The sequence below is a fragment of the Scatophagus argus genome, chromosome 19 (genome assembly GCF_020382885.2).
Source record: "Scatophagus argus isolate fScaArg1 chromosome 19, fScaArg1.pri, whole genome shotgun sequence".
Classification (NCBI taxonomy): Eukaryota; Metazoa; Chordata; class Actinopteri; family Scatophagidae; genus Scatophagus; species Scatophagus argus.
In genome coordinates this window covers 13960752-13973575 of record NC_058511.1, presented here as the reverse complement: position 1 = coordinate 13973575, position 12824 = coordinate 13960752, and the positions used below count along the sequence as shown (strand labels likewise).

At 41.8% G+C, this 12824-nt stretch overlaps 1 protein-coding gene across 4 annotated transcripts in view; it reads left to right on the top strand.

Annotated features, from left to right (window-relative positions):
- Positions 1-321: 321 nt before the first annotated feature.
- LOC124051017 (1-phosphatidylinositol 4,5-bisphosphate phosphodiesterase beta-1) overlaps positions 322-12824 on the top strand; it is a 97182-nt gene continuing 84679 nt past the window's right edge. For 3 of the 4 annotated variants that reach the window (XR_006841728.1, XM_046374031.1, XM_046374030.1), the window contains exons 1-2: positions 2978-3301; positions 7959-8036. Coding sequence is in view for 2 of the 4 variants with exons in the window: in XM_046374031.1 (XP_046229987.1) it covers positions 3203-3301; positions 7959-8036 (177 nt within the window). In the remaining 2 variants the exon portion in view is untranslated. Of the gene's footprint in view, positions 420-2977; positions 3302-7958; positions 8037-12824 lie in introns of those variants that run through there. The other variant, XM_046374032.1, reaches the window with a different exon arrangement.

Sequence of the window (12824 nt, the reverse complement as noted above, 5' to 3'; positions counted from 1 at the left end):
CCCCTCCGCGTCCAAAGCTGCTGCTGTCACTTGTCCAAGAACAATGTAAAATTTTTCATCTGCATGTAGCTTTTTTTTCTCACTCTCTACTTATTTGATAAACACTTTCTTAATTCTAATCTCTGCCTCAAATCTCCCTGACACATGCCTGATTAGATTTCCTATTGTAAATTCTGCATTTTATTGGTTTCAGCGAAAAGCGAAGGCAGAAATGCTCCACTGACAACTTGTATGAATTCATTTTAAAAGGAAAGTGCTTTCATAAACTGACAATCCAATTACATCTCCTTACTGCCTTTGTCTTTCATGCGAGAGTGCTGTGGCTGATTTTAGAGCTAGCTGGAACCTCAGGGCTGATCGGAAAACGGATGACTGATAACAAAGCCTGAGACGTGGAGAATAACAATGACTCATTCGAGGTATAAAAACATTTGTTTCCCCATATTGGTATGGGTATTTTATATACTTGTTGTTAAGTGTTTCTACTTTGGAATTCTGACTCATCAGAAAATATTGTCTTAAAAGTGAAAGCTGATTTTCTCTCTCTCTCCCTCTCTCTCTCTCTCTCTCCCTCCCTCTCTCTCTCTCACACCCACACAAACACACTTGTAACCTACTCTCATTTTCCTGAGCTGTCAACCAGCTATGACTCTATTCAGGGCTTGGTCCCCAAACTGTCACTGTTAATCAGTCAGTAATGACAAGAGGCAAACTCAAACAAACTACTATTACGAGTGCCGTGAAAAGTGCCAGTCAGATTCTGACAGGTTTGACTAGTTTGACATGTCTGATGGTCAGCGGCGACCAGTGTCTGACCACAGAGCGACACTGCTTGGGAGGACTCAAACTGTCGGCAGTCTCTTTTTGGAAATGGCAGAAAATAAACAGTGTGGGTGGTACAAAGCCCAGAGGGGCTTCATATTTTATTTAAATAAGAAAGTTCAATTTAAAAAAAAAAAAGTCCTAGAGGCAGAGATGCACTCTTGACTCATAGAACTTTGAAGAAGTTTAGTCATGAAGAAAAAAGCCCACAGCCACATGTGGGCACTGAAATAGAAATGATTCCTTTCTAGCTGATGGGTGTGGACTGATGTCTTAAATTAAAGTTGCACCTGTTACCCTGTATTCAGTTATGAATATAATAGATCGTATTTGCCTTCCGATGGGAATAGATGGATTACATTAACATCATGGTCTTTTTTCACCATTCCATTATTCCCATTATATTTTATTTAGATTCCAACTTCTTCATTATAATTTAAATATTTCACAGACTTCTCAGAAATGCCAACCCAAGAATACAATTCTTGTGGGCAAAATATTAAATAAATATTAATGTCCCTTTGTTTTATTTGAATCAAATCAAGTCCAAGTCCTCTGCTACACTTCCATACTCTTCTCACTGCAGAATGTAGTGCACTCTTTTGATTATACCTATCATTCCCAGATGCAGACCTTCTGCCTCCCAGCTTACGTGAAAACACCCTGCTGCGCTATAGGTGCTTCATTGTGGGGAGTGACGAGATTAGACAGATAAGATAACATAATCCTTTATTAGTCCCATTATTGGGAAATTACAATGTTACAGCAGCAAACAGGATATAGAGGGTGCAGAGCATGCAGGGATAAGGGAAGGATGAGCATTCAAAAAGAATAAATACACAGGAAACAAACACCTGCAGCTGTACACAATACAGAAAAGAAAAATACTATTCACACTAGAGTCCCTCAAGTTATGATCAGTGGATGGATTGATTATTGTACCAATTTGTTTCAGGAAAAGACTAAGTATGTAGGTACTGATCCTTGTAGTAGTGTTACATGAGTAAGGATTATTGCACAATTATTACTACACATGTATTATTGCAGGTCTGGCGTGACCATTTTGTCCCATTATTGCACATGATTTATTGTCCAGTTAACACGTTCATCAGCTTAAACGTCCAGTCTATCAGCTGTGCTTGTTGTGGAGTCTGACAGCAGTGGGCAGGAAGGAGCGGCGGTGCCTCTCCTTCACACAGCGCGGGTGGAGCAGTCTGTCACTGAAAGAGCTGCCCAGTGCTGTCAGAGTGTCCTGCATGGGGTGGGAGGGGGTCTCCACCATGGACGACAGCTTGGCTATTGTCCTCCTGTCACCCACCTCATCCACCGAGTCCAGGGAGCAGCCCAGGACTGAGGCGGCCCTCCTCACCAGTCTTTCCAGCCTCTTTTTGTCCCGGGCAGAGATGCTGCCTGCCCAGCAGGCCACACCATAAAACATGGCTGATGCCACCACCGAGTCATAAAAGCTCCTGAGGAGTGGACCCTGTATTCCAAAGGCCCTCAGTCTCCTGAGCAGGTTGAGTCTGCTCTGGCCCTGTTTGTACAGGGTGTCTGTGTTGTCAGTCCAGTCCAGTTTATTGTTGAGACACTTGGCACCAAATATCAATGTTGTGCATAATCTACATTCACAACAATCCCTTCCACGTGCTGGCAGAAGGAAATCCCTAGATTTAATCACATTTTTTGTCTAAAAAAACTGTCAAATTTATAGCAGTAGATACTAAACAATATCAGAATCATTGGCTAGTGGTCTACAGCCCTCAAAGGATAACTTGGGTTAAGTTACTTACCCGGTTTAGACCACGGTGAAAACACGGTGGTTCTTCAGTAATAACAATAATAACCTATTGTGGAACCTCAAAGCATGCACCAGTAGCAATAACCAAAGATCACTGCTGCGTGCACCTGCTCTGAGTATATGGTCGTTCCCAGTTTTTCCACACCCTTATCAACATCGTATTGCCTCAGACGCACAGCGGCGCTAGATCACTTCAAGCATCGATCCTGTCCCTGCATTGACTTGAACAATTTGAAACCAGACTACAACTCATTCAGATCCCCCCTCCTTCTCTCTCTCTCTCCTTCTCTCCCTCTCCCTCTCTCTCTCTGCCCTCGCTTTAGCTGCATGTCGCTCAGTCAGTCTCAGTCAGTCCGTTAGTGGCTCCGGTCCGCTGCGCCTGCGTCCGCCTCCACACCTCTCCAAAGCCGAGACGCGCCACCACCGCCGTCAATGCGGGAATGACATACTGGTAGCAGTAGTGGGCTTCCGTAAGCCTGCTTTTAAGCAGATTACAAAAAGAGAGGAAGATAAATAAGAGTAGAAGAGAGGGAAGTGACTCATTTCTACCCCTGCCGTGCGTCGAGAAGAGCAGATGAGTCAATGGCAGGGGCACAGCCTGGAGTTCATGCGCTGAAGCTCAAGCCAGTGTCCGTTCCCGAAAGCTTAAGGAAGGGCAACAAATTTATGAAATGGGATGATGTAAGTAATGGAGAGAGGAACCAGGTTTCGACCTTTTTCCTTTTATTTCACTGGCGGATGATTTTTCTTTTTTATATTTTTTGCACGCTTTGTTTGCATGCCACCAGGATGTATTACACAGTCTAAAGGCTACTCATGTCACAGTGACCAATAGATTTGTTAGTGGAGACCGCACTGAGAGGGACTGCCTGCCTCTGGCTGGCTGCTTAATAGTCTGAAGAAATGCAGCAGCTATAGTGTGGGCTTACATGTGCTTTGTTTACATTTCCCGGTTTACTGTGTGTGTGTGTACGTGCATGTGCGTGCGTGTGTGTGACAGTGCTCGTGTGTGAGAACGTGTACATTGCTCATTAAATCAAATTCAACATTTGAACTAAAGCTCGCCCCTCCCTCTTAACCGGAAACGTTTAAAATAAATCAATTAACAACAATTAATTAGCGTATCGGGGCTCAACACACGGACTGCAGTGTCACCACCAGGCAAGAGTTGAATAACGATTGTGCCATTGTTTTGTTTTGTTTTGTTTTCATTGGTCCGTGCCAGTAACAGTCTGGCTATAGTGAAATGACCTTGATTAAAACTGATTGCACGCTGCTGTTGAGTAGCCGGCGAAAACATAACAGTAGCAGCCTTTAAACAGACAGCTATGGCGCACTGCACCTTCCCCTAACATCAAATCAACACGTCCTTTTAATGATCCCAGAATGAACACGTAGCTTTTGCACTTAAAATTGAGTTTCAATCGAGTGACCTTACAACACTTATTTTCATCTCCTATACTGTTAACAGCTCTGTCTGATATTTGTTTCACATCTTCCTGCAGCTCTTCTCATTTGCATAACTGCGTGCATTCCTCTGGTTGCTCCAAATCTTTTTACTGTGTGAGCATTTGAATATGAGCCCAGTCATGATTACTTTCATCCTGGGAAATGGGTTACTCTTTTTTTCCTCACTGAAAATGTGACCACCAGGAAATATTGTTTCCAATCAGTTACTCATGCAAATACTGTATTGGGTGACCATGTTGATAAGATAAATTTCATTAAGGATCAAAATGTATGCAAACTAAACAGAAATGCGTTCAAGTGTGCTACTTTTATATAAGTGACATGTAGAAGTACAACTCAGTGAGATCATCATAACCAATGTACTGTTGTAGCCGTATTCGCTTAGCTCAGGTGAGTCAAGCACAGCACAGATGGCATTGCTGGAGTGTTAGAAGAGTGTGAATGTGGTCAGAGATGACACAGAGGATATTATGCAAATCTACCACTCTGTCACTCATCAATCATACGCTCAAGGAAGAGTGCTTAAATATTTCCTTAACTAGTAACTGCCAATGAGCATTCACCCCTCAGCTCTCTTCTTGGTAGGTTATAAGAGGGAGTGTGTCAGGTGTGTGTCTGTTTCCCCGAACAGCCGTGTTTGTGTACTGTAGTTTGTGCATGTGGGTCTATCTCCAAAACCAAATGCCCAGCAGGCCTTTCCTGTGAAAACACACACCCTCAAACACACACGCAGACACAGATACTTTTGCTGTTTTATTTCTCATTCACTCTTTCCTTCCTCTTTCCTGTCGGTACCAGTCATGGAAAGAATTGCATGGGGAACACAGAGAGGCTGAGAGAGGAAAAAACAGCTTAAATAAATTGTCAGTAAAGAGGTACTGAATTAAATCATTTTCTTGTGGCTTTGGATGTTTGGTTGCACTCTCAACAAGAAATTGGACAAGCAATGCCAATTTAAATGTATATGAGCAGAAGGGATTTAGTTTCACTGAAAAATTAGAGATTTTGTCTCATTGCTGAACATTCACTGGCGACAAAAAAGGTGTAAAGTTTTGTTTACTGTGTTAGGATGGCATACTGCGCTGTACGAACAACAGCTATGAGGGCTGAGGAGCAGACTGTCTGAAGCGGTGAGGAGAAAGCACTGCAGGCTTCAGCACACAGTGCTTGGTGGGTGGCTGTTGAAAAAGAACAGAAGTGCAATCAGAAAACCTCTCGAAATGTGAAATCTTTGAAAAGCACAAACCTCCCCAAACTCCATTGTGCACCTTCAGTTTTTTTTTCAGCTACTTGGAGACAACTGCTGCAGTGGCTCATGAAATACCTTGCTGGGGTTTAACACGTTGCCTGGATTGTGTTATCATTTGTCAGTCATTTGAACAAATGGCACATTCAGTGCTGAGGGGTGCCATAATGCTACTTTCTGTTAATGGAGAGTGGAGAATAGGCAGGCATCCAAAGCCTCTGCGAAAGTGGCCTCTCCATCTTTAAGATCACTGACAACGACTGGCAAGATCCAAAATATGTGAAAGATGATGCAGGGTCCTTGTAAACAGTGATTTTTAGAAGCTTACGCTTGTATTGGTCCCTTTTGGTCTGGTGTGCGTTGAATAAAATATTATCAGGTTCCACAGGGGAGCCTAAAATCCCTTAAAAGTAGTAGAATCTGTCATTAGCATACAGAACGGAAATCTGCTGAGCTCAAATCTCCTCTCTAACACACCCCCTCAGGTTATGGCTCATGATACTAACTTTTTCACTCTCCTCACTGGGATCTGTTCCCCTCAGGGTGTTTGTACTTTCCCAGGTCAGTTACTAATGTCATATTAATTCACCTAAAAGCAGGTCACTGCAGCCTAATGTCTTCTGGTTAATGACAATCCTCAAAATAGTCAAACGGCAATAAAAAACACGAGCAGTACAACTCCGGAGGTAGCAATCTCAGCGAATCACTCTGACCTCTAATCCTCAATGTTATAAGTACTTGTGTTTTTCGTAATGTGCAGACCCATGAGAAAATCTTTGCTAAGAGTCCATAATGGCCTAATGTTTGCCGTGGTGGCCCTGGAGAGTTAGGACATTAAGAAAGAAGCTGGTGAGAATGACTGCTTTCACATCATTAAGCAGATTCCCACTGCTCTCAAGCCGTTTTCTTGCTTTCTTTCACTCTGATATCACAGCATCCACTGGCACATTTTGCCTACTGAGTAAATTCTTGGCTCATGGTTTATTTGCGATATAAACAACTCACTGTAAAATTATTGATTCAAATAATCATCTCTTAAGCCATAAAGTTTCTTACAACTAACTGATGCCTTTGTGGATGATGGGAAAGAGATATTATTCTGTAAAAAACTAAATTGGAGAAATTGGACAGTGGATTATAGCTTTGAGCAGAGATCAGACATATGGTGCTGAGGCTGGTATGAGATGCTGTATCTAAGAACTGCAAACATGAAGTTTTTATCCTGCCCTCAGGCTCTAAGTACTGTGTGTGTGTGTGTGTGTGTGTGTGTGTGTAAATGCAGCATGTGTTCAATGGTATGAGTTGTGTCCTTTGTCATTCAGTCAAGCCTGCAGAGATTGTGCGATCATGTGAACAGAACCAAAACGATTCCTCTTGAGTCCCTAATGGATTTCATGGGAATGGTAGGTTGCCATAGTAAACGTCACCAGTGCAACATCTCAGTCATTCATTTACTTTCTGCTCACTTCTGCCTGTTTTTCAAATTTCTTCATGGGTTCACAAAGGGGTGGATTTCACTAATAGAGTAGGTGGACCAGATTCCATAAAGTACAATATTCCTATTTGGACAGCATGAAATGATTTCAGAGCACTTTCAGGCCGTCCTATACTGCAGGTCACATAGGATCACTCCCAAATATGTCAAGTGCATAGTAGATGCACACTATTAGCTGTGTCTCCTAAAGTGGTGATAAGGACATCATTAGAAGCCTCATGAAGATTTTCTTGCTCCTTGCAGCAAGCGCGGTTTCCATCTCTCTGATCTGGCAACCGTCGCTGATTGAGGACAGTATGCTACTGTTCAGCTGAACCACGGCCACAGTGAACACAAAGCAAAGCCTCTTTCTTTTTATAGAAGCATCCAATAATATCTGGCGTTGCCATGTATGCCTCAGGGTCAAACTATGTCAGTGTGCATGTTTGTGTGTGTGAGGCTGGGAGCTGTTTGTATGTGGGAAGTGTGGGAAAGCGTTTGTCTGCTACAAGAGCGGTAAAATGGAAACGTCAGCTGTGAAACAACCTGCAGTTCATGATGACACACACACACACATACACACACACAGAGTCTTGGTTCCAACACTTTTGGGGACTTTACATAAACTTGTATTAATTTCCTGGAGGCTTAACCACCACCTAACCATAACAATAAACATTATTTGTCTAATCCTAACTGTAACCTCAGCCTAACCTTGAAGCAAGTCTTCACTCTGACATTTAATGATTTACATTGTGGGGACTTGCAGTTTGTCCCCATAACTAAGGCGGGTCCTCACAATGTGACTGTGTAAACAGATTTTTGTCCCCACAACTACCGGAACACACACACACACACACCAGACTCTTTGGTCATTTGTGGTGATGCCAGTTCATGGTGGGGAAAGAACCCTAGAAGGAAAGGATTGTGTGCATGCTTACAAAATAAACAGCACTTCTAATGTCATTTCAGATTCTGGTATGCATGTTGTATTACAAAAACTAGGCTTTGATCTTGAGAAATAAATTAATTCTGCCACACACACAAAAACAAGCAGTCATGTAGAAACACAGTCTCAGACAAGGATACACAGACGTAAGCAGACACACACATTGACTCCAGATGTCTTTTTCTTTGTTTTCATCCAGGATTCAACCACTGTGACCCCAGTGACTCTAACAGTCGACCCCAAAGGTTACTTTCTCTATTGGACCGACCAGAACAAGGTGAGACACTGCACACCAACTCGACTGGTCCCTTGAACCTGTGTGGCTTACACTTATAAAGACAACAGAATCTCTTTTTGTAGTCTTAACTTGTTAATTCTTTCATTCAGATTTCATTCAGATCGAAGCTTGGCCAACACAGTGCATTAATGTATATATTGCATTGCACTGTGGTAAAAGTAAAGCCAGACGTAAAATTTTCTCCAAGGCGCACATCATGGAGTCCATGATGTGCTTGCACAGTAGCATTGTTCATCTGAGGGCATTGACAAGATTTAAACCCACAAGTACGAGCTCAAACGTCACATGAAAATGTTGTCACGGCGAACCGTGAACTGGTGGAAAAGCGTTGTCTACACATGTGTACTTCTGTGTGTGCTCTCTGGCTCTGCAGGTCCATGATATTGACTGTCATTGCACGATCCAGTACTCATTACCGTTGCAATGCCATTAGAATTCTGCGGTGACCATGTTAGGCGTTCCATTTGTTGTGATTATCTTTGCACATCCAGGATTACTAGAGAAGGGTCACGAACTTGTTGGGAAGTTGGAAATTTCCTGAACTGGGCAGACAGACCCAACATGATTAAAACACATATTTTTATTTGGCATGTTCTAACATTGTGAAGCCCTACAGACTACTGTCAGGATTACCTTGTGTCTGTGTTTTGCTGTTCCTGGCACATTTTGAGTTCAACGTGTTTTAACTTTAATTGACTACCAATTAGCTTGTCCACTTTTCATTTCATTTGATGGCCACTGACCCATCTTTCCTGGTTATGACTTAAGCCAGTGAAAGAGCAGCGCTGAAAAAGAGACAGAAATCTGAACTGCTGCACCTGCAGTGCTTAACCTGACACCTGTGAGAATATTCCAAAGTGCATTGTGTCTTTTTTTTCACCTTCCCAGTTATGACACAGACTTTTCATAATAACCAGGAACAAGGCTGTGAAATGTACGATAGATGCTATCAGGCTCAGTAACCTTGTCAAGCGTGTAACTTCCTCTCTCGGTTTAACCTTGAAAGCGTAGTTTACAGAGGTTGTTTCAGTTTCAGGTTGTTGTTTGCTTTAGTATTCTTGTAGTCTGCCTATCCAGCACCTCCGCTCTTTAAAATCCAATCCGACTCCAAGCAGCTTGACAGGCGTAATGTGTTCCTGTTCTGTTTGTGTGTATAACTGTATCAGCAAAGGCAGTCAGAGGTAGACTAATTAATAGCTACCATTGATTTTATGTTTGCCTTGATGAGGGTGTTTCACTGCAGCCATACCAGAGCATAGACAGGAGTGCTGACCGAGACTTTACCTCTGCACACACAACTCAATACACAAACATGCGCCATTTATGAGTGTACTGCTGCTCCTGTCTGGTAACAGAGAAAGGGTCTTATACTGCCAGGCAAGCTGCTGTAAATTCATGCACTATATGTGGAAAAGAGGGGCATGAACAGTTATACTAAACAATCAATGAGAAATGACTTTCCTTTCTGGAAAGAGAGAGACAGACAGACAGAAAAACAGAGAACCGCTTTTAATGTCTGGCTGGTTTGTGTGGGTGTGTGGAAAGATGTGTGTCTGTGGTCAGCAACAACAAGCGCTGAGTGTGATTCTGCACTAAGAGAATTGAGAAAGGCTCTTTGGCATCAGTTTGTCATTATTTCCGGTGTCTCTGTCATAAGGCGAGGATTTTGAATGATGAGGCTTTTGTGCGTGTGCGTGCTTACGTGTGTGGGTGCCTGTTCTGTTTCTCAGCATTGAGAGCAGTCCTGCCACACACATCATAACTCAAATTGATACCAAGCACAGCCCAGACAAAACTCTATTAGGGCATGAAGAAAGGCACCCGCTATGTTCTCCAGCGCCACTGTCAACACAAATGTGCGTTTGAACGTGTTTATAAAGATGTCTTGTCTCATGTTTTCGCTCATTCATGATGCCATTGCACATCTGTTCAACAGACCAATTTAAACAAGCTACGATGCTGTGTCCAGTTGTTATGTACGTGTTTGTTAGAGACTCAGCCTGATGGCCTGCAGAGTAAAAGCATTCCTCAGATTCTTCAGAAGCACAGCAGAACTGTACTCTGTGTGCCTGCTGCGCTCACTTTCAAACACACATTGTCACTGATGGACACAGTTTCTACTATTTACTATAATGTCGGTTTTGCTATTTGCTGCATGCCTCAAACAGATTAAGATCAATTTTATATTTGAAAAGATTTTTTTTTTTTTGGTTTAATACTCAGGTTCAAGTGGTGTAAAATGCCATTTAGAGGGTTTCAGATGTGTGGACATGAATATAATTGACTTGGTAGTTCAGCATTTACTTGAACACCAGTGTCTTCACTTGGACTTTGATCCTTTTGACTTGGAATGACTTTCTATCCTCCCTAAGATTTCAAATGATGTTGCTTATTGCCAAATCAACTCTTCATTTCTCCGACAACAAATACTCTTCAGTAGCCAAACATTGCACTGATAACATACAGCTCAAAAATCATAACCGGAAACTTCAAGGGTCAATTTGAGCTATTTAGTCAATTCATTGATGAGTTGCTCGAAAGAAAATTAGTTTTCAGTTACTTAGATAATCAATTACTTGTTTCAGTCATTTTTCAAGTAGAGATGTCAAACCTTTGCTGGCTTTGACTTCTAAATGTAAGGATTTTCCGCTCTTATAATATAGATTCAAGATTTACTTATGATGTAATTTGGCATGTGTGACTGAGACACTGTGGGAGAGGATGGTGATAGAGGGACAGTACTCTTAATCCCAACGTAGTCATGAGGTCCTCCATCAGAGTCTGATCCAGCAGTGGATTTCAGCCATATTTTAAGGTCAGAAAGGCAAAGTTGAGTTTCGACAGCAGCAGAAGCTCAAAGTCAGATCTGTTTAGGCATGATGTTCTTTGCCTCTTTTTCTGGCTTGCCTTTTAGTTGATGACTCAAGACTCAAAGATTTCTCGGATTTCTCATCTTGATGTCTTTTTTGCAATCACAGTAAGTTGTGCTGACAGAACAGCCTTCAAAAAGGTGGTGTTCTGTGGAAGACTCGTCAGAAATTTAATAAGATACTTTTATTGATTCTTGAATGAGCCTGTGAGGATAATCAAGGTGACTTAATGATGGCAGCAGTTCATAAGACAAGCTAACGCCCTGAATCCACAGATAAGCCTAATATGATTTATTACTTCCCTTCCACCTCTGATGGACGCTTGCCAAAACAGGAGTTTGAACAATGTCACTCCCGTTGAAGATAGTTAATATATTCTGATACAGTTGACAGGTATTACACAATCTTTCCTTCTTCTTGTGTGGAGAGAAACAGGTACAAACTGGGTGTATTCCGGTGTGATGAGAGCTCTGTCTCCATTTCTGCATACTAAACAAGGCACTGCAATGTAAACTCCTGCAGTCATAGCTCTCCCGTGTTTGTATGTGTTTAGTCCAGAGTCCATTTGGCCAGCTTTTTGTCACTGCATGCTCTCTCTTCACCTGTAAAGACGCCCTGTTTTGATCTCAGAGACACACACACACACACACATAATGTACAATACATTCTCACAAATGGAGAAAGAATGATTTAACAGCAATGGTGACGAGGGTAATAGTGATGACCCTGACAGTGATGAGGGTTTCGATAATAATGGTGACTATGACAACATTAGAAACATTAGTGGTAAAGCAAAATGTAAATGATTACCATGCAGTGACCTTATGTCAACATGTTCCCATCCTTCATTATCATAAATATGGAAGGGAGGTCACTACGTCTTCTAGATTATCACTGTGAATCAGCCAAAGTTTGTCACACAATGTTGTTAAATGTTAGCTATTATACACAACAGTCTTCAGTTATAAAACACAGGTGCTTTCCCCTATCGGAGGAAAAGCTCACTCCACGCATAAACAGGGAAGTTAAATATACTCACCGGTTGCTTGTTCAGAGTGCTTGAAATAACACTCCCTTTTTCACTACTAGCTTTGAAATGAGGACTTCCACAGTTTATGTTAAACTGTGTTTGGGACAGATTTATACAGCTTTTTAGAGCTGCAGCTATTAACATGATTAATTGAATAGTCTGTCGAAATACTTTTAATCTAACTATTATTAAGTATTCTGTTCGTTTTTCAAGCAAAAATGTCAAACTTTCCTTTCTTTTCATCATAGTAAATGAATAGTGTTTAGGTTTTGGGCTGTTGGTTGGAAGCAATTTGAAGATGTCACTTTGGGCTCTTGGTAAACAATTAACTGATTATTTGTGAACATAATTGGCTGATTAATCTCGAATGAAAATAATCATTAGGTGCTGCCCTGCAGCTTCTATTTTGAGATTTGTTTGGCTTCCACTCAAAAGGATTTTACTTAGAGAGAAGGAAGAACTACTAAAACAAATAAATCAATAGCAATAAATAGAAATAATCCATCCATTACTGTATTAACATGTGTCATCTTTTCCATGGCTACTTAACATAGTTAAGTTACAGTGCAATGGTAAGCAGCTATCAGCCTGAGGTATTTAAGCCAGGTCATTTGAGTATATATGCCATGCTTCAGTGACAAACTCACACATCAACCCACCTAACTCAACACACCCATACGTCCACGCACAGCCACGTGTGTAGGCACAGACACACACATGCACGACAACATTCCTGCAATGTTCTATCCGGAACAGGTGCTTCTTTAGTGGGTTAAAAATAATTTTTGCTCCTGCTGGCCAAGCCTGTTTTCAATGGGAGGAGCTGTTCAACACTGAGAGGTGGACTGTCTCAGTCAAATTAACAGT